The sequence below is a fragment of the Neolamprologus brichardi genome, chromosome 5, assembly GCF_056152115.1.
Source record: "Neolamprologus brichardi isolate AB-2024 chromosome 5, ASM5615211v1, whole genome shotgun sequence".
Lineage (NCBI taxonomy): Eukaryota > Metazoa > Chordata > Actinopteri > Cichliformes > Cichlidae > Neolamprologus > Neolamprologus brichardi.
In genome coordinates this window covers 16,239,308-16,259,706 of record NC_142108.1, presented here as the reverse complement: position 1 = coordinate 16,259,706, position 20,399 = coordinate 16,239,308, and the positions used below count along the sequence as shown (strand labels likewise).

The following is a 20,399-nucleotide window of genomic DNA, read 5'->3' as shown; positions in this document are numbered from 1 at the left end:
CACCGCATTATGACTTTCATTTTTTTCCATGAACACTCTCAGGTCCAAGTCATCTTTGCTGACAGACCCAATTTAGCCTCAAACCATAAACGTAACCTTGTATTTTGGAGAAAAGCCAGTATATATTATACTGGAAAAAATAGTTCTGTTGCATATGTTAAAATAAATTTGTCCCCTTACTGCAAAGAATTTGGACATCTTCTTTTTAAATTACATCTTCTGGGATCATTGCTTGTGATGAGAGACCTCAAGGGGTTAATTATAATAGCCTCAGAATTTGGGTGTTTTAAAGTCTATAAACAGGGGTGGACATTTAACAAGACCTTATCCTTAACCCTAGATGTGTTGCCAACACCCTGGAAGATGTTAAGCAGTTAAAGAAAAATGTACACATACTGCATAAACGCTGCCATAAGAGAGCCCTTGTAGAGTCAGAGATAGTCTGCAGCGAGTGTGGGAATTAACTCTTTCCTATCCAGTGTGTAGAGGACACAGCCTATGCACACAGCGCATCTGTCTAGGTCCACCTTAAGAAGGGCAAGAGGCAGTTTGTTGTGGAGGGAACAGGGGGAGGCCCTCAGTAGCACATGCCTGGCTCTTTAAGGCAGACTGGGGAAGTTAGAACAAGTTAAAGGCACATGCATTCATGTTTACCAAGCTTCAGGAGAACCATCCTGGAAGAAAATGTTTGTGTTTATTTAAAGTCACGTATCTTGATTTCCAGAGTCAGAGGAAATAAATTAAACAGTTAATAATAAAATAAAATGATTAATCAAAACCAGAGATATCGTAACATAAAAACAGTTTGACCGAAAATAATAATTTAAGTAAGGAATCCCTACTAAAATATTTTTAAACATTCTTTAATCATAATTATTGAAAAAGTGACAACAAAGGCCAATTAACCACATAATGTGGCCAATATCTATCTAATTTAAAACTATACAGATCCTATTTTTCTGTAATATTAGAACAGATATTGTTCTAATAGTATGACAATAATAAGTCATTATTTTGTCTGATTTTTAAATTAATCCTCAATGAAAGGAGTGGTGCTGTAAAAGGCTGTCTATTTATTGCGATCATTCAAACTGGGTATCTGTGTATATAGGTTCTATTATTTCAATGCAAATGACCCTGTTTTAATCTAAGAGACTGTGATCATCTTCCACTGCCAGACTACGGTTGACCCACCGTTACAGATGAGACATGCCCTACCTTTAACTACACAAATGTGGTTACACTTCTCGTCCAAATGTCATGTAAGTTTTCATAACAGTGCTGCTCTTGCTACCGGGATGGGAGCTGCAGTTATCAGCCCGTTGGTTGGCAGAGCAGTGTGGAGAGCAGCCGCGTTGTTTTCGGGGCCTATACTTCCGTCATTTTATGTCTCACTTGGTAAACAGTGTGTGGGGTTTTGTGCGTGTGTCGCTGAGTGGTGTTTTTTTGGACATACGACGTGGGATTTCGCCGCATAAATAAACCTGCTGGAAGTGGTAAACTTTTAACACAACCCGGAGCTCAGCGTGAAATAAGCAGACGTCAGAGAATCGGCCAATGGTTAAATTTTATCTCCGTGTAATCACGGCATTGTTTTGCGGGATTGCACAGCTGCTAAAATGTGCTATGTAGCCACGTAAATGGTATGCTGGTGGTAGCTGTTAGACGTTTATCGGCTTTTTGGTTTTAAACACCGTGCCTTGGCGGAAACAAGAGGATTTCATTTTATTTAAGGTAGCATGACAGGATCCAGAGCCGCCGAGCTAGCTAGCTAGCGTTAGCACAGTGGTTAGCCAGCGAGGTGTTGCTGTATTAAATACGTTCGATAGCCTCTATTATGAGTAAAACTATAGCCGTGTTGTATAAGTTACGGCATAAATTAGATTGGTATTCAACAGTGTAGAATGCAGTCGGCGGTTGCTACTCAGTGAACTATCCATATGGGTTGTGGCAAAACAGCGCCTAGCTAGCATTGTTAAGCTAGCATGCTAACAACTAGCTGTCACATAAACTGTCAATATAATGAAACCAGGCACTATTGTTGGTGCGTTGCTTCATTACTTCATTGCTATTAAACCCAGGTGATCGCTCATAGTAAACATTTAGGTTTACCTTTCAGCTAATCTGTGATTGCAGTGTTTCTTAATTGTAGGAAAAGTTGATTTAAGCAAAGCACAGGCATTGTATTAGCTCCAAGACAAATGCATTTAACATAGTAACCCTAACGTTCCCAACCTTACTGACAAACATTTAAACTGCATCATTTTAGTTGTATGTAAGAGAGAAAAGCTGTCTCTCATCATTTTACATGAACATTGCAAATGCAGCTTGTTTAGGATGTAATGGATGTAACTGTGCTCTTAGATGTGTAAAAGAAAAATCTCCTTTCCAGGTCCAGTGACAATGAACGAGCAGGAGAGTGGGGTGGTCTCCTTTGACGAATATGTGCGGCAAAAGGCCCGCACTGTGCCTCAGCACAGGATGAAGGAGTTCCTGGAGTCTCTTGCCAAGGGCCCAGAGGTGCTGCAGGAGTTCAGCCAGCAGGAAGGGGCAGCCACCAGCACAGCCATGGTGTACCATCAGCAGGGTGCCAACTGTGTTTACACAGACAGCACGGAGGTGGCAGGATCTCTCCTGGAGCTGGCCTGTCCAGTAAGACACTTTATATTGGGTGTTGAATTATGTTGTTTGGTGGTTTGCAATTACATGTACATGTTTTATAACAGGTACAGGTGACCTCAACAGAGATGTCACCCCAGCTGCATCAAGGATCTGAACAGCAGCTTCAAGTGCAGGTTAGTTTCTTCTTGTTTCAGCTGCTCTTGTTATTGGTCGGATCATCTGCCTCCATCTCACCCTATCCCACCGTATCCTCCTCTTTCACACAAACTCTCAAAGTTTGCATCCACACTGCTCAACCTGACCTGGCCCAATGATATATTCATTTCTAATCATATCCATCCTGGTCACTCCAAAAACAAAACTTAAGCTCTGTGACCTGCAGTTCCGCCTTGTCTTACTGTCAGTGCCACTGTCTCCAAACTGTAGATCAGAGCAGGTCTCACTACCGTCTTTTAAATTCTTGTTGCTATCCTTCTGTCACAAATCACCCTGCCACTTGTCTCCATCCACTCAACCCTGCCTGCAGTCTCTTCTTCACCTCTGTTGTGCACTGTTTGTTGCTTTGCATGGTTGATCCTAGAAATTTAAACTAATCAAACATGATGTCATTTGCAAACGTAGTCCCTTCCTTCCTGCCTAACCTCATACAAAAACATAGTGTGTTTAAATTTTATATAGCCGATTGTCCTCTCAGTCTCAGCACACCACAATTACTCACTAGTGTTTGGGTCATTACACAGAGACCAGAATATGTTACAAATTATTAGTTACTGTTTTAAAAAGCAGTGCGTTATTTTTGCATTACTCCATAGCAAAGCCTGATACACTGTCACACATATGAGAATGCATCTATGTTGACATTAAAAACCTGAGGCTACTAAGGATGTACCAATCCAGCTTTTTCCCTTTCTGATCTGACACCACTGCTTTGACTCGGAGTCTCTGCTGATGTACTGATTTGATCTCAGTGTTGGATTAGAAAGTTGTATTTCTCACTGTGAGGAAGAGATTGAAATAAGGGTGGGTAATTATAGATTCAAAATTTATATCATGATATTTCATCAGAAAATTATAATAATTATTATTATTAATAATAATTTTGGTGATATAGAAAAAAAATACAAAAATTTTAAACACTTGCAGTCAGCAGCTTTTTTTTGTAAGTGTAAGTAAATGAAGTGCACTTTCTTACTGAAATGAAATTTTGAAATGTGAATCTGTTAAAACAAGGTGGCAACAGCATTACATACAGTGACACAGCATACGTCAAATGTAATCACAAAAGTAGCCGAGGTAGTGTTTCCATGTAAGTCTGTATAAACATATAAAATAACTGCTTAACATTTGAGTTTATCAATAACTAAAGTAGCTTAACCTCCTCAAACACCTGCGCAGTATTGTCATATAATAAACCTGAAAACATATTTTTTTTACCCGGGATGTTTTATGTTGTTTTTTTCTTGGGTTGAGCTGTTTAAACACCTGCAGGTGATTAATTCGGTAATTCCTACCCACCATTGGCTCTTCCTGTCGTAGTAATGCTTAGTTTGAGGCATTTGTTTACTTTTGGATTACACGTCAGGAGCTGTGAGGCTCTCCTCAAAGTTCTGGAATATTTGAAAGGTAGCTCCCTTTTTACTAAATCTATCAGAGGCTGACATGTTGCTGTTCCTCTCAGACATGCCTGGGTTTTTCTGCTAGTCCTACATTTGAAAATGTAAATGTGAGACATTGCTGTAGCCAAACCATCAAAATATGATACTCTTATAGCACATAAAATGTGTACTGGTGTTATCTTTATCAGCTATAGATGTGAATCATTTGTATGAAAAGAGGTCATACTCCACTTAAGTTTTCATAAGTTTTGAAAAGGGTTAGGGTTAAAAACAGGTTATAAATTTACAAAATTTATGGTATTTACTATTGAAAAGGGGAGGATAAATACAGTGGGGGGGGGGGAAGAAATATATTCTTGTTCATTTAATCTATTTGCACTGGACTGGAGTCATTAGGCTGCAAACTGGTGTCATTTACAGGCATTGTACTTTCTTCATCCAGAATGAGACAGGTAGAGTGAAATGAACTTTAACTGAGTTGATCACATTTTAAATTATAATTATATCATAAGTTTAGTAAACACTCCTAAAAAGTGTTACACACAACTTTCCATCTTGCATGACTGGACAGAGCATAATGAGAGTGAAAGTAAACAGGAGGAAATTAAGAGAGAGAAAGTTATAAAGTATCACTGTCATCGTGCAGACTTTTCAGTCGTGTCTCACTTTGACCGCAGTTTCCAGTTAAATAAATGCTTCTGCAGATGTACAGATAGAAGTTGTTGGTGTAGCAGCATGAAATGACCCCAAACCTCCCTCCATGCTGTGTTAGCTGTGGCGCTAACTGCTGCTGTTATCTGGTAAACAGAAAACATTGTAGAACTCAAAGGAATGGATCCCATACTGACCCAAAAAGTTGGATCGAATATTGGACTGATATCCAATCCAAATATCAAAGCAGTGCCTTCTGAGAGGCTACAGTCAGGCTCACTGGAAGGAATCCCTTTCCTACTGAGTAAAAACAGAAGATCTTTCATTTAGTATTTAAGTATGCATACAGAGCCAACAGGAAATGTGAAAACCACGCAAAGGAGCACTTTACAGAAAAATGTTGTGGTCACAATGATTCTTCAGTAGGAAAATGTGCAGGTGGAAATGGAGGATACATTTCTGACTGGTTATACTGATTTATACCATCACATTCCAGTCCTTCTGTGCAATAAAAATTAAAGCAATGTAAATTTATTTAATGTAACTGGAAAGAGGGTGTTTGATTGTTGTTTGCCTGTTGTGCAGATAATTAAAGACCTTGTAGCACAACCAATGAAATATCTGTTTGATTAGTAGCAGAAGTTAGTTCTATGAAGTATCACAAGCCAAAAAAAAAGATCAACTTTCTCTCAGAATTATGGTTGCTGTTTCATGCTTGTTCAATTCACGTTAATGTAATTAAAACAGGATGGGTCACCTCAGACATGGGTGTATCTTACCGAGACTTCAAATGTATAAACTTGAGACGCCTTATGACTTTGATGACTGTTGTGTTGTTCATAGCAGAAATGTCAAAGAAAAGTATTTCAGTGTGTTTATGATACGTCATTTCTTCATAAGGTTGCTTACAAGTCTGTTTGTTTTTCTCACTCTCCCTCTGTGCCAGGTTCAGATCCAAGAACAGCAGGGCCAAACAGTTGGCCAGGTTCTTCAGGTGGCCCACCCCTCTCAGCAGGACATACAGGGAATCTCAACAGCCCAGCTTGTGCAGGCAGGAGAGCTCACAGAGGAGCAGCAACAGCAGGTAGAGGATTAACTTCAGTTACGTCTATCAGGTTTTTCCATGTTTCCCCATTTAAACAAACAAACAAAAAAAAAAAACATGTTTACTGTGTTTCACAGATTCAGGCTCAGTTGGTTGCCGCCGTAGCTGGAGGACAACAAATCCAACTGTCAAGTGGCCAACAAATCCAGTTGCAGGGAATGCAGCATATTCAGCTGCCTGGGGGACAGCAAATTCAACTTCAGGCCGGCCAGCAGATTCAGTTACAGGGTGGGCAACAAATCCAGATCCAGACCATTGAGACCATGACTCCTGCTCAGCAACAGGACTCTACCAGGGAGGCAGAGCGGAGGCCCAGCACTATCCCCACTGTTCTCCAACCAGCCAAGAAGCGTAAGATGGATGTCCCCCTAGCTGTTTCGTATGCTGTTCCACAGGGGCAGCAGGTGGCTACAGTTTTAGCCATCCCTCAAGGGCAGCAGCAAAGTTATGTGTCCCTACGACCGGATTTGCTCACAGTTGACAGTGCTCAGCTGTACAGCACTACAGGAACAATCACAGGTCCCCAAGGTGAGACCTGGACCATCCCTGTGTACTCCACTCCACAGCAGCAGGGTGTAACTCACATTGCTATACCACAGGAGACGTATAGCACAGTGCAAGTAACTACCGCCAACGGCAAGGACAAAATGTCCCCAAATTCCACATCGAGGTCTGCCGATGTGCATTCGGCCACCACTGCAACGCAGGAAGAGATCGTGCAGACCCTCTTCCCAGCACAGTTCATGAACGGCAACATTCATATCCCCGTGGCAGTGCAGACCGTAGGAGGGACATACAACACTACACAGTCAGTGCAAATATGGGACCCAAATGAACAGCAGAGTCAAGGGGAAGATGGACAAGACCAGCAGCTCCATCTGCAGGTTAGAAAAGACTCAGTCTTACAGTTGTACTCTGGTCCGCGATGATTATGGCTGGAACTAAATTTGCCCTGTGCAAATGTAACAAAACAGAACTGATAATTGTTGCTTTGGTCATAATCATGATGGTGTTTTCAAAAGTTCATGTTTATTTTTAGCCTTTTTTTTCTTTCTGAATTAAGAATGTTAACTAGTTTAACTATGACTAGTTAATACTACTAATCCTAACAATACCATGTTACAACATAACAGTATTATCATACTATGAATTACCGTCATGTAATTAATAAGATGTGTTTAACTCTGCTGCCATCTTTCTCAAAAACAACCTTTTTATTTTTTCCTTTGCTCTTCTACTGCAGGGTCAAGTAGCCACTGAAGCTCAGGGCGAAGCACCCACAGAGATTCTGGTTCCTGTGTGTCTAAAGCCAGAGGAAGGGCTGGAGGTTTGGCGCCTTTGGGTGAAGAGAAAAAATGCTGAACTAAGCAAACGGGAAACAACAAAGCTTGCGCCCATAGGACGTAAGTAGGCCTGTTACAGTTGTCTCAGTAACAGTGAGCTCTTGCTGAAACCAGAGGAAGTCATAACATTTTGCTGTTAGCACTCTGTGTAGTACGTACTGTTATTCTTAGTCACCTAGAAGTAAAGTCAGTTTTACACTGCTTCTCCAAACGTAGTGTTTTCTGGTATTTCTGCGTTCAGGTCGTCAGCCCCTGCGTTTTCAGGAAGATCTGGTATCCAGTGCAGTGGCAGAGTTAAACTTGGGTCTTTCCCTGATGACTCAGGAGGCACGAGGATCCGAGGACGAACAGTTTGCTCCTGATGTCCTGTATTACGTTTTCTTGTGTATACAGAAGGTTAGTATCCCCATAGTCAACCACAAAGAGGCAGGAAGAATAAAACTAAGGCTGAAATTGCTTAATAATCTTTTCTGTGTTGTTGGGGTTTTTTTCTTTTCTTTTTTATAGTATCTGTCTGAAAATGGACGTGTGGATGATATTTTCAATGATCCATATTACACTCGATTTTGCGAAAGTTTACACAAAATCCTGCACGACTGGAAACCCACTGTGCATCCTTTAGGTAAGGCAGAAGCCACAATTTTGTAATTGTTTTTGATATTCAGGCAGCATTTACATGTATGTAAACACTCGACAATGGACATCTTTGACATTTGGGATCTTTTCTGGCATGATTGCCATAGCAACAACCATCAGTCATTCACAAGATTAAAAGAGCTCCAGTTGCCTGTTTGCATTAGCCATGCTAGCTGCACTTTACTAACCTTATGCAGTTAACAGCATTTTTTTGGCAAGGACGAGCTAAGCAGCAGATCGACGATTTAGTTCGGCATCACATCATCCTGTTCAACATGACGGAGATGCGCTGAAGCCTTAAACACATGTATGTGAATCCTGCCATACTCATGGTATGTTTTCCTCTTAGGTTATATCATCCCAAGTCACGTGACAGAGGAGATGCTGTGGGAGTGTAAACAGCTTGGCGCACATTCACCTTCCACATTGCTCACAACTCTAATGTATTTCAACACTAAGTGAGTAACCATTGAATGGCCCTTAGTCTTTTATCCTCTCTCTAATCACTCAGAGTCAAATACCGAATATGGTACAATGTCATATTTGTTGCAGGTATTTCCGCTTGATAACACCTGAACAGCACATGAAAGTAGCTTTCTCTAAAGTCTTAAGACACTCAAGGAAGAACCCAACTAATGCCAAGGACAAAGCAACCAGTATTCGCCTTCTCAAAGGGCAAGGCCTACACAGTGCTGGACAAAAAGGTACTCTCTTGCTCAGGTCGTGATTAGCTCAGTGTTGGATAGCAGAAATGCCCGTTGTTGACCTGTTGCTGTGTACTGCATCATTTAGGAACCGATGACATGTATGAAGAGCAGATCGAGGATCCTGCAAATCCCCTTCGTTGTCCCATCAAACTTTATGACTTTTACCTCTTCAAATGGTGAGCAGCACTTCAGCTTAGTCGGATTTATGTGATGATTACTCTTCAGTTTACACCCCCAGACACATGCTTAACTTTCTTTTCCAGCCCACAGAGCGTTAAAGGACGTAACGATGCGTACTACATGACTCCAGAGCCTGTCGTTGCACCAAACAGCCCGATGTGGTACTCCTCTCAGCCCCTCACAATTCAGCAGGTGGAACAAATGCTGTCTCGCATCATCGTGGTCAGAGAGATCCAGGAGATCATCGGTGTTGTTCCAGAAAATGTGAGCTAGATTGAGGACTTGGCTCACAGGAACTTGTTCTCCAGATTGTTGACTATGCAGTATCCATCCTGACTATTATCATCGATGGCCATTAAAATAAAGTGGAACAACTTCTGAGGAGAGTATCATGATTATGCTCATCAGATCCATAAATTCTTCTCTTCTTATTATCTCTGTTTTTGACTGGTGGGTTGGACTTCTCGTTCTCTTGGCTGCCTTTGTAAGATATCACCTCTGTAACTTTTGAACCGGCAAGTGAGCAAGACTTTAGTCTCTTCTCAGCTGGGCAGAGATGATACACGTTCCTGTACAAAGTCAGTCTTATAAATGACTAAACAACTGTAATCTTTTCTTTCTTAACCCTCTAGTACCACTAGGAATAATCTTAAGACAGTTACAGGGACCAGTGCTCACAACTTTTTTTAAAAATACATTTTGGACCATGTATGATAAGTTTAAATCTGAAATACTTGTGCCTGTTTTTTCCAAAACATAATTACATGATATTGCTTGTGGAATAAGTTAAAACTCAATCATTCACATGGTTAAGTGCTACAGATCGGTGACAAATTGAAGGCAAAACCAGTGTGTTTCAGTAATTTGGTTGGTTGCCTGTGCTGTGCTGCCTCTTTAACTCAGCTGTAGTGAAGGACACAATTTTTCTTTATCTAGAAGATATCCTCTAAATGGGTATTTTAACCATGTTAGTGGCCATGTTGGCCCAAACTCCCCCACAAGGCACTTTTTAAGATCCGGTGACTACAGAGGTCAAAGCCTGATTCATAATTTCATAGCTCAAGTATTTCAACCCCCTCCTGCATCCTGGGAGATGCCACTCGCGTCAAAACTGAAGCATTTTAACATAGGATTAATGTGAGCTGAGACGTACTCCCTCCTTAGCATAACAGAGCCACCATATACTGTTGGATTTTTTTTTCCTTTAATTTGTCACCTATATCTGTATATTGTAGTCATTCAGGAGATTTTTCTCAGGATAAAACTAACATCTGAAACACCCATCAAGGATTTTTGCCAACGTATTCCTTCATGTATGTGTGTATAGTAGGTTATTAAACAATATATGCAGATGGAATCTTTGTATTAAGGGTCATGTCAAGCTGAAACATAATGATTACTGTCTTCTAAAAAGAAAAAGTGAGCTGTGGGTCTTTTTAATAATGACGCATTTGAATGGTTCTTATTCAGTTCCATAGCATCAGTTTTTTCATAATTAACACATTCTGTTCCACATCTGTCCACTATCACACGTATCAGCGCTGTAGTTACACATCCTGGTGTTCTATTCCACATTTAAATTACATTCCTGTCACAACCAGACAGGGTTGGACTGTTAAACGCTGAACAAAGTAAGGAGATGATCACGTTTGTTTTTCATCTGGGAGCGTTATATGCAGTCGGCCCAGTGTTTGAGTGAAGTATTTCGGTAGGGGGCAGGACACGTTGACGTCAGCTTGGCTGCTTCCTGGCAGCGTCAGCTGTCGTGCATGTAAATGAAGGGGAAGGTGCCGAACCTTGCTCTGTTCAATCCCAAGTTTTCCCAACACACGTTCTGGTAATTTCTGTGGAAGGAAATGTATTATTTAGTCATTAATTGTGACAAAATAGAAATCAAATTCTTATACGTGTTAAAAAAGAGACTGATCATCAGCCTACCCAACTGAGGGTCAAAGCCATGACTGTAAATGTGCACAATAAAACATAGTCAAAGAGCGATGAGAGGTGCAGTCAGAAAGCCTCTCAACCCAGTGTTATAGTTAAAATTACAATTAAGTAGCACAAACAACCACTATGGATATTCTCAATGTCCTTCAAAGTTTTTAAAAAGTGACTATGGTTAAAAAGCATATGTACCAACATGTCAGCAGCTAACAGTGATTAAGATGTGGATCCTTATTCACTATTCTATATTTCTTCTTGCTTCATCCTGTTCTCTGTGGGACTGTAAACATCTTACCTGTGGTGCCAGTTTGCTCCAGTGGGAATATTTGTGGTCACCAAGAATGGGACACCCGAGAGCAAAGGCCATATGAACCCTCATCTGGTGCTTCGCTCCTGTGACCACAATGAAGCAGAAAAATACTGAACATGTGCCCAGGCAGGTTTTTGGGATGATTTCCTTTTGTTCACATGTGCACTGTTACCTGTAAAAGGCTGGAGCTCCACAAGGCTGCAACCACTGCTGCTGTCCAGGACTCTGTACTTGGTCACTGCTGGATGAGCTTGGCGATGACTTCGGACTTTGGTTACACCATCACCTTCATCGTTCAGTCTGTAAAGAGGACTCAGAGCCATCTGAAATCAAAGAAGTTGTTATGAGACTGGAAAATGCACAGCATTATTTAAACAATAACTAGTAATTTACTCAAATGCCCTGGACAACAAACCCAAACTAATTTGTGTCATAAACATACTAACTACTAAGCCAAAAGCCGTACATACAAGGATGTTTAAAGCAATGATCATACAGAATAAGAGGCACCTTGTAGTGTGGCTGAGGACCTGTGACCTCTCTCTCTATGATGGGAATATCAATCAGACCTTCAGATGGCACAGGAACACCAACCGTGATAACCCTGAAAAGGAACAACATAACTAACATGCAGTGGGAGCATTAGCATGTACATTATTTAATTAATCTTTATCAGTTTCCCCTACTCACCAGTACTTCCTCTCCACTTTGTTATTTCTATTCAGAGCGAGTACGTGCTCCACCACTTCATCCCTCCTGGCCAGCAGGAGAGTTCCTGTTGAGTCCTTTTCTAGACCCAGACAGGGAATGAGCTGAGAATCAGACTTCATCTTCATCCCATCCATCATTTTGGAGAGAACAGGAAGCACAGAGGTGATGGATGTGACGTTGGAGTCATCTGGGAGACAGCAGCAACATTACATTTGTGGTGCCAGTTAGACATCCCAGCTTCAGTGTGATAGCTGACATTTTTTATGGTCATTCCAGCTGTTCTCAGTAATGATACTGCATGTCTCCTAACAATAACAACAACAATACTGAGCCTGTTTAAGAACACCTTAATATGTACCACAATAAAATATGCTCTCACCACATAATTTTTCATACACGTTTAACTGTTCATTAATACAAATATCTAATTAGATAATTACATTAATTTAGCATGCAGGCATCAATAATGGTCAATAGTTCAGAGCCATGATCAGAATGGGAAATAAAGGTGATTTAAAAGACTAAATGTGGCATGGCTCTTGGTGTCAGACAGGCAGGTTTGAGTATTTTATAAAGTTCCCCAATCATCTTTCAGGTTCACACAGAACAGTACAAATGGATGATGTCAGATGATGTTTTCTTGACACACTCTGTGCCCTTTAGTACCATTTAAACACCACAGTCTACCTGAATATTGTTGCTGACCATGTCCATTGTAAAACACCATGTTACAAAGATCTCACATTGTTTTTTTGAACATTACAATGAGTTGATTTTTATTTTTATTTCAAACTGAAAATAAAAACTTTTTCAAACTTCTTGTCAGTGTAGATTAAAGAAGACAGCCCAGTGTTGGTTTACCTGCCACAGGGACACCGTAGGGTTTGTTGACGATCACTACATCCTTGTCCTGGTACAGCACGCTTCTGTGAAGGTGTTTGGCGAGCACGTTGGGGTGCACATTTTGTAACTGTACACTGAACCGTTTCAGCTCCATCACCCTCCTCTGCTGGGCAGACATGGGAGGCGCTGTCTCTCGGGTCTTCGACTTCTCTCCTCGGATCTTACGGGCCAGGTCAACGGCTCTAAGACGGGGTTTGTCATCTTCGTCGGAGCCTGGAGTGTGGTTGGCAGCGGTGCTCTGAGCCCGGGCGAGGGGCGGTGTTGTCTGCGGACACTGGCGGCAGGTTGTCCGGGGTTTGACCCGACACAAGAGCACATTCAGGCCGGAGCTCCGGTCAAACGCACGCGCTAGTCTCCCACAGCTGTTCATCACGGTACTGAGTGAACCTCACAGACCAGACACGAGCTTCAAAACACAAGCATGAACTCTGAAGCTATTAAAGAATTTCCGGGCCAAGCCTTTCAGAATAAAAGCATAATTTCATCCAATCATTCAAATTAAAATAATTCCGACATATTAGACAATATATAGATAAAACCAAACGACAAACGATATAACTATCCGTTTAAATGCTCTTAAACATAACAAATACACACTGCGTAAATGTAACAAAGGATTCCGGTAATTTCCGCCTTTCTCTCAACGGGTGTATTTGTTACCTACGCTTACACGGCCCGCCAGGTCACAACTGCAAAATATTATAGCTTCTGGAAAGCACCGCCCGCCTGGTAGATGAATAAAACTCATAATTTCCGGTTGTTACAAAGTTGCATGTTGTCTGCTGTGGATTTTTGTTGTCATAATGCAAATACAAGCACCTTAGTGATCTAATGGACAGCAGATGCGCATAGCTCAACCAAACCGAAATAATTACCAGGCTTCATTAAATCTTAAACAGGAAGCTGATGGAGTGTTTTTTCTCCTAACGAATGCTTTCTTGGTAAAAGCCTGCAGCTATGAAGATCACAGACGGTGTATTACGAAGTTTCAGAGTGGCCAGGACTCATCGGAAAAACGAAGAGAAGGTCAACTGCGTGGACTACAGCCCAAATGGTGAAAATGTGATAACAAGCAGCGACGATGACCGCATACTGCTGTATGACATGCGAGATGGAAAGTAAGTGGCAGCCACTGTAGACAGTATACTGTATATGATAAATAAGATCATTAATGTGACTGCATTGTGTTATTATGTTGTCCTTGTGCTTTTCTCAGGTGCAAAAGCAACGTCTTCAGCAAAAAGTATGGAGTAGACCTCATCCGCTACACGCATGGAGACACAAATACAGTGATCTACAGCTCCAACAAACTGGATGGTAAACACTTGACGCCATGCACAGCAATGCGAATACAGTTAGTGGTCCATTTTGGAAAATGAAATATATTTTGGGATATTTTTCAGATACCATCAGATACCTTTCGCTCACTGACAACAAGTACATCCGATATTTCCCAGGTCACACTAAGAGGTGCGTAAAGCAAACACACAACCTTAATCAACCACAACTGTAAACATGTAGACTGGTATTCAGTGAAAGCAGACAGTTATATAGTATGCACCGTATATAAATACATGCCTACTAAGTAAATGGACATGCTTTTATTTACTGTAACCAGACTAAATAGAATAAAATGTAGTTCAGTGGAATTCTCATTTTCTACCTTTCTGGAGCTTTCTCCAGTGTGCTCATAAAAATACAGAAATATACACTCAGTGGTGACTTTATTAGCTAAACCTGTTGAATTGGATTTTAGTGGAACTATCTAATCAGCCAGTGTCATGGCAGCAACTCAGTACATTTAGGCATGGTGAAGGTGATGTGCTGAATTTCAAACTGAGCATCAGGATGGGGAACAAAGGTAATTTCAGTGACTTTAATGTGGCATGGTTGCTGGTGCCAAACAGGCTGGTCTGAGTACTTCTGATACTGCTGATCTGCTGGGATGTTCCCACACAACCAACTCCAAGATTTACAGAAAATGATCTGAAAAAGAAAAAAATTCCAGTAAGCAGCATTTCTCTGGGTGAAAATTCCTCATTGGTGACAGAGGTGAATAGTCAGACTGCTTTGATCTGAAAGGAGAGAAATAGTAACTCAAATAACCACTTGTTATAACCAAGTTATGCAGAAGAGCATCTCTGAATGCTCTCCAGACATTTCTGTAGCAGATGTGCTAAAGCAGCACAAGATCACACCGGGTGCCACTCCTGTCTGCTAAGAACAATAAACAGTAGTTACGGTTTATATCCCTAAAATTAGACAACAGAAGAAAAACATTGCCTGATTGAATGATTCTCAATTTCTCCTGCAAGTTTGAGATGTTAGGATCAAAATTTGGATGAGACAAAGCATTGCACTCAAATGGCCTCCAGAGTCACAGATTTCAGTCCAACAGAGCACTTTTGGATTGCAGAGGAATTCAGATTCTCATTGTGGATGTGCATATAGTGTGCATTCCTGAAAAGCTTGTTCCTGCCTGTCTTTCCTTAAAGTAATTTTACATTCAATAAAACATTAGCTCAATCCTGATCAGTTAAAACCAATTTGTTTGGGTTTCAGGGTTACTGCTCTCTCCATGTCTCCGGTGGATAACACATTTATCTCTGGGTCACTGGACAAGACTATCCGGATCTGGGACCTCCACTGTCAAAACTCTCAAGTAAGTAGTTTGTCACTTGATTGGAAGTTTCCATTTCTTCTGCCATTTGTACACATTTACAAATGTGTAATAACAGCTACAGCAGTAGAATAGTGTGCTTTACATTGTGACACAAAATACTGCCTATTAAAGTGCTGTTGATTAGTAGTCCCTGAGTAGTCTTGACCACCAGAGGTCTCCAAATCTCTCTTGGATCTGCTCAGACATAATAAATCTATGGGCAATACCAGACACACAACCTTGCAAAAATATAAGGAGTAAATAAACACCAAATGGAAATAAACACATAAATATGAAAACATGTGATGCAGAAAGTGGTCATTATTGAGGATTCTTTTGCATATTTCTTGAAAGTTAACAGTTTATGTTGCACAATCTCTCTGATTTTCAGGGTTTGATAAATCCACTGGGGACACCTCTGTGTTCGTTTGACCCCGATGGGCTGATATTAGCTGCAGGAGTGGATTCAAAGACAGTTAAACTCTACGACTTTCGTGCTTTTGACAAGGTACAGCTGGGTTTTCTGTTTGTGTTCACATGCATTCTTTCCAAAAGCCTTAAATGAAATTCTTAATTATCTGAAAATCTTTCCGTTGAAGGGCCCGTTTGCCTGTTTTGAAACAAGGTTTAATCGCGTTTGTGACTGGACTGGACTCAAATTCAGTAGTGATGGGAAGCAGATCCTCATATCTACAAATAAAGGGATTATTGGAGTCTTGAATGCTTTCAATGGATCTGTGCTGCACACTTTTTCCGTAAGAGACATATTGGAACAAAAATACAGAATTGCATCTGTTTTTATGTTAATATAATTATTTTCAGATTACATGCTGAAGCCATCCCTGTCTTTCCTCATTTTAAGGGCTACAACAACAGTAAAGGCATCTCGCTGGAGGCCTGCTTTACACCTGACTCGCAGTTTGTCATGATTGGTAAGCTAAAAAAAACCTCAAACTTTAGATCTGAGCCTTTTCCTTTAAGCTTCCTGTTAATACTCTTGTTTTTCCAGGCTCAGAAGACGGGAGAGTTCACGTTTGGAGCACAGAGAGTGGAATGAAAGTGGCCGTGCTGGATGGGAAGCATCCAGGACCCATCAGTGCGCTCCAGTTCAACCCCAGATTCATGACGTTTGTTAGTGCCTGCTCTAACACGGTGAGCGCAAGCCTATCTTACCAGTGTGTCATTGATCTCCTGCTGGAAAAACTGCTTATTGTTCTCATTTTGACTTTTTAAAAATTATTTTCTCAACAGACTTTTTGGCTCCCGTGTGTTGATGACTTGTAAAGGCACCAAAGGTCACCATCATGGAGTGAAGTTGGACCCTCCTTTACAAACATCGTGACCAAGGAATATTTTGGAAAAATGTTATGTTGTTTCTGCCTTTTTATAAAAAAGATGTTTCATTAGCTTTTATTAGCCTGTGTATTTTTAAATAATAATTGTGCTTTTATTGATGGTTTTATAATAAAAAATCTTGTTTTTTTAAACGTTGTCCCTCATCCTTCCTCAAGCGTTTGCTAGGAATTATCTGAATTCCAACAAGTGTTTTTATTATTATTTTTTTCCTTTGTATTAACCAACAATATTAGAAGTATAAATGTAAACTGACAAACACTAACAAGTGAGAGTTTTCTGTGTGTGTGTGTGTGTGTGTGTGTGTGTGTGTGTGTGTGTCTGTGTGTCCAAATCCTGTTCTTCTTTACCCTAGCTTAGATCCTCGTGGCGCAAAACAACAAGGTGCTGGAAACATTTCTTAGAGATTCTGGTCCATATTGACATGAAGACACAGACGTTGGATATCAGTTGGAGATGGTTTACGCTTCGTGTCACAGCACATTATCCTGCTTGAAGCAGCCATCTAAAGACCACTACACTGTGGTGATAAAGAGATGGACGTGGTCAGAAATGAATGATGATGCAAGTACCAGTCTACTTCCTCAGCCTGTCTGACCAATTCTGATGCTCGGTTTCATCATGTAGATGATGTGAATGCCTGGAATAACTGTTATATGATTGGCTGATTAGATATTTGAATGACTTAGCAGTTAAACATAAATGTAGGCCCCTCACACATGTGTAGCTCTGACTGATCCATTTCCAGTTTTCAGACTTTTTCCATTTGTCACACCCCTAAAAGGATCAGTCAACACTAATGCACGACTCTCTTCATAAAATAGAGGTAAATGACTGAAGTGAGACTTTGCTTAAGTTTTATGTTTCAGTTACGGTGAACTATTCTTGAATTCTGTTATCTAACTCAAACCTGTCGCCTCATCTAAATACAGGGAGTCATGCTAAACAAAGCTCAGTTTAAGTTATCCAGCTTTTCTTAAATAAAGAAGCTTTTCTTAAGCTAAATGGTGATTTACATCTTAACAACATTCAAATTAAATAATGCTCTGAATCACACTGAATTTATTTGTATATTTATTATATAATTTGCCCCGTCGGAGGAAGATGGGGCTATTCTTGTCAAGGCTCAACTGAAGAAGCAGCACAGTCGTTCTTCCAGAATAACCCAAACCGCTTTCTCTTCTTTCTCAGACTTTTCTCATTTCCTGTAGATTTTTGTTCTGAACTCTGAGGTCTGTCATCTCTGTTCTTATCTTCTGTTTCTTGAACCTTTTCTCTCATTCTTTTGGTGTTTCCTGCTTTTCTTCACGTTTTTCTTCCAGTTCTTTGTTTGCCTCATGCATGTGTTTCTTTGTTGTTCTTTATGATGGGTTGCTTGTAACTCTTCATGTCTCTTCTGTAGTAATTGAAATGAAGACTGTATGTCTTTATGACTTTTCTCCTGTCGTTGCTTCTGCTCCTGCTTTTTGGTGTTGGCTTACTGGACTTTGTTATAGAGTGCTTGTAAATGGCTGTTTTTGGTCACCACTTCTTGGATTCGTCACTCTATATCTCTGCATATTTTCTCAAGTTCAATTTTATTTCCGTCACTTCATTGTAAAATACTTGTAATTCTGTATTTTGTGTTTCAAAGTCTTGGAGAATGTGCTGTGTCTCTCTTTGGGTTTCTTCCAGTTGTTCCTTCTCTTTTAGCAGGTGTGAATTTTCTTTGAGCACTCTATCAATCATTTTTTGCAATGTTTCCATTTTTTCCTCTGTGTCTTCGAGTTTGCACTGCATCTGTTGGTGACCTGCCTCCTGTTCTTCCTTGTCTTTGAGCGTTCGTGTGTTTCTTCTCAATGCTTCATCAGACGTCACTTGGAGGCTTTCATTTTTCTTTGTGTCTTGGAGCTTGCACTACATCTCTATGTATTTTTCTTCTGTGTCATAGACCTTGTAAAAACTTTCTCTATGTTTGATTTTCCATTTTTTAAACTCTTTCTCCAGTTGTGTATTTCTTTCAACTGCTTCATCAAACATTACTCGCAAGCCTTCATTATTTTCCTCCATATCTTGGAGCCTGCAATGCATTTCACTGTTCTTCTCTTCCAGTTGACTTTTCTCCTCCTGCATTTCTGTGATCCTGTTCTCAAGGTCTTGTTTTTCCTTGTTCCAATTATTAAAATCTCTTTTGAGGGCTGGAAATTCACTCAAGGAGGAGTGATGAGGTGTTCCATTTGTCTTGGGTGACGTTGTCTCTGAGACAGTTTGGTACCTTGATGCAACGACTCTGTGGTTTTCTATTTTATTTTACTTTATGTAGGTACAAGAATTAACAGTAAAGTTTCAATCTCTATTTTATCTTTATCTATACCTTTATCTAAGAATTGTCATTATTTTTATATTTTTATTTTCATTATTTTCATATTGTTACAACAGAAACAATAGGAACAGAAGCATGCAGCTCGTACACAAGCATTTCACTACATGTTGTCCTCTGTATGATTGTGTATGTGACAAATGAAGGTTGTTTGTTTTGCTGAAACAATAATGGAAATAGATATTTGTTTTATAATATATAAATATTGGTACTGTTTGTTGGGGACTTTTTTAAATGAGTATATTTATTGTTAATGAGGGGTGGCTGTAGCTCAGGTGGCAGAGCAGGTCAGCCACTAATCAGAAGGTCGGTGGTTCAATCCCAGGCTGCCTCCTGGCTGCATGCCAAATATCCTTGGGCAAGATACTAACCCCGTGTTTGCCTACTGGTGGTGGTCAGAGGGCCCGGTGGCGCCTGTGTCCGGCAGCCTCGCCTCTGTCAGTGCGCCCCAGGGCAGCTGTGGCTACAATGTAGCTTGCCATTGCCAGTGTGTGAATGTGTGTGTGAATGGGTGAATGACTGAATGTAGTGTAAAGCGCTTTGGGGTCCTTAGTGACTGAGTAAAGCGCTATACAAATGCAGGCCATTTACCAATGTATTTTATTATTTAATAACACACACACACAAATTCTAAGCTAACTTGTTATTTAAACACAAAGAAGCAAGTTTCCCTTTTCAGCAGCCACCTTGTGACCCATGTTAATGATTGGTTGCATATTTATTTTTAGGGATCATCACATTATAGAAATGGCAAAATGTAGAATGTCGTTCATGGCTTTTTGCTCTGCTTGTGTTAAAGTGGTTCCTGTGGTTTTCCTGTGACGTTCCTTAAACTGGAACATCAACCTTTACAAAGTCAGACTTTCACATGTGTTCTGTACAGTCACATTAATCCTCTTCATCATGGCTGAACACCTTCTGTTAGTCATCCTCATGTGTAAGTTAAACCTCCAGTAGCTTTTCGATTGAAGATGTTGAATCTGTAGGTTTTACATTTTTCATGGTTGGGGATTTTATGTTGTGTTCTTATATCAACTTTTTTTGTGTCTTTGTGGTGCTTCTATTTTTTTTATTTTTAATCAATAAACTCACGTGAGGAGTCCCAAACTAAAACTTTCTCAGCAGGACAAATTCCTGTGATCTTGAAAAGACAGTTTGTTTGTATTAATGAGCCATTAATACATAATTATAATAATGGTTATTAATACGTGCATTTAGTATGTTGTTAACAGACTTTCTTTCCAACAGCTTTTTTTCATGAGATTCAAGCACAAGGTGAGTCCCTGATGTTCCAGTG

At 40.3% G+C, this 20,399-nt stretch overlaps 3 protein-coding genes across 7 annotated transcripts; 2 read left to right on the top strand and 1 right to left on the bottom strand.

Annotated features, from left to right (window-relative positions):
* Positions 1-1,155: 1,155 nt before the first annotated feature.
* Positions 1,156-10,217, top strand: qrich1 (glutamine-rich 1). 5 transcript variants are annotated; one of them, XM_006783364.3, is made up of 12 exons: positions 1,156-1,262; positions 2,393-2,652; positions 2,727-2,795; positions 5,836-5,973; positions 6,072-6,878; positions 7,238-7,397; positions 7,579-7,733; positions 7,845-7,959; positions 8,323-8,431; positions 8,526-8,677; positions 8,766-8,856; positions 8,944-10,217. In XM_006783364.3, exons 1-12 carry the CDS (start codon positions 1,256-1,258, stop codon positions 9,131-9,133), a joined length of 2,253 nt encoding a protein of 750 aa, XP_006783427.2. In that variant the 5' UTR covers positions 1,156-1,255; the 3' UTR covers positions 9,134-10,217. The 5 variants fall into 5 exon arrangements, with proteins under 5 accessions (XP_006783427.2, XP_087696900.1, XP_006783425.3 ...); XM_087840774.1 differs by lacking the exon at positions 1,156-1,262 and adding an exon at positions 1,299-1,398; XM_006783362.3 differs by lacking the exon at positions 1,156-1,262 and adding an exon at positions 1,358-1,496.
* rpusd4 (RNA pseudouridine synthase D4) lies at positions 9,383-13,311 on the bottom strand. Its single transcript, XM_006783365.3, has 6 exons — positions 12,687-13,311; positions 11,805-12,012; positions 11,625-11,718; positions 11,287-11,437; positions 11,100-11,197; positions 9,383-10,704 (listed from the first exon to the last, which is right to left on the bottom strand). The coding sequence occupies exons 1-6, from the start codon at positions 13,096-13,098 to the stop codon at positions 10,504-10,506; spliced, it is 1,164 nt and encodes a 387-aa protein (XP_006783428.2). The 5' UTR covers positions 13,099-13,311; the 3' UTR covers positions 9,383-10,503.
* On the top strand, positions 13,220-16,841 carry LOC102777418 (WD repeat-containing protein 82-like). The gene is made up of 9 exons (XM_006783366.3): positions 13,220-13,846; positions 13,945-14,045; positions 14,132-14,198; positions 15,291-15,390; positions 15,782-15,898; positions 15,990-16,145; positions 16,253-16,322; positions 16,400-16,542; positions 16,642-16,841. Exons 1-9 carry the CDS (start codon positions 13,686-13,688, stop codon positions 16,672-16,674), a joined length of 948 nt encoding a protein of 315 aa, XP_006783429.1. The 5' UTR covers positions 13,220-13,685; the 3' UTR covers positions 16,675-16,841.
* The last annotated feature ends 3,558 nt before the right edge of the window (positions 16,842-20,399 follow it).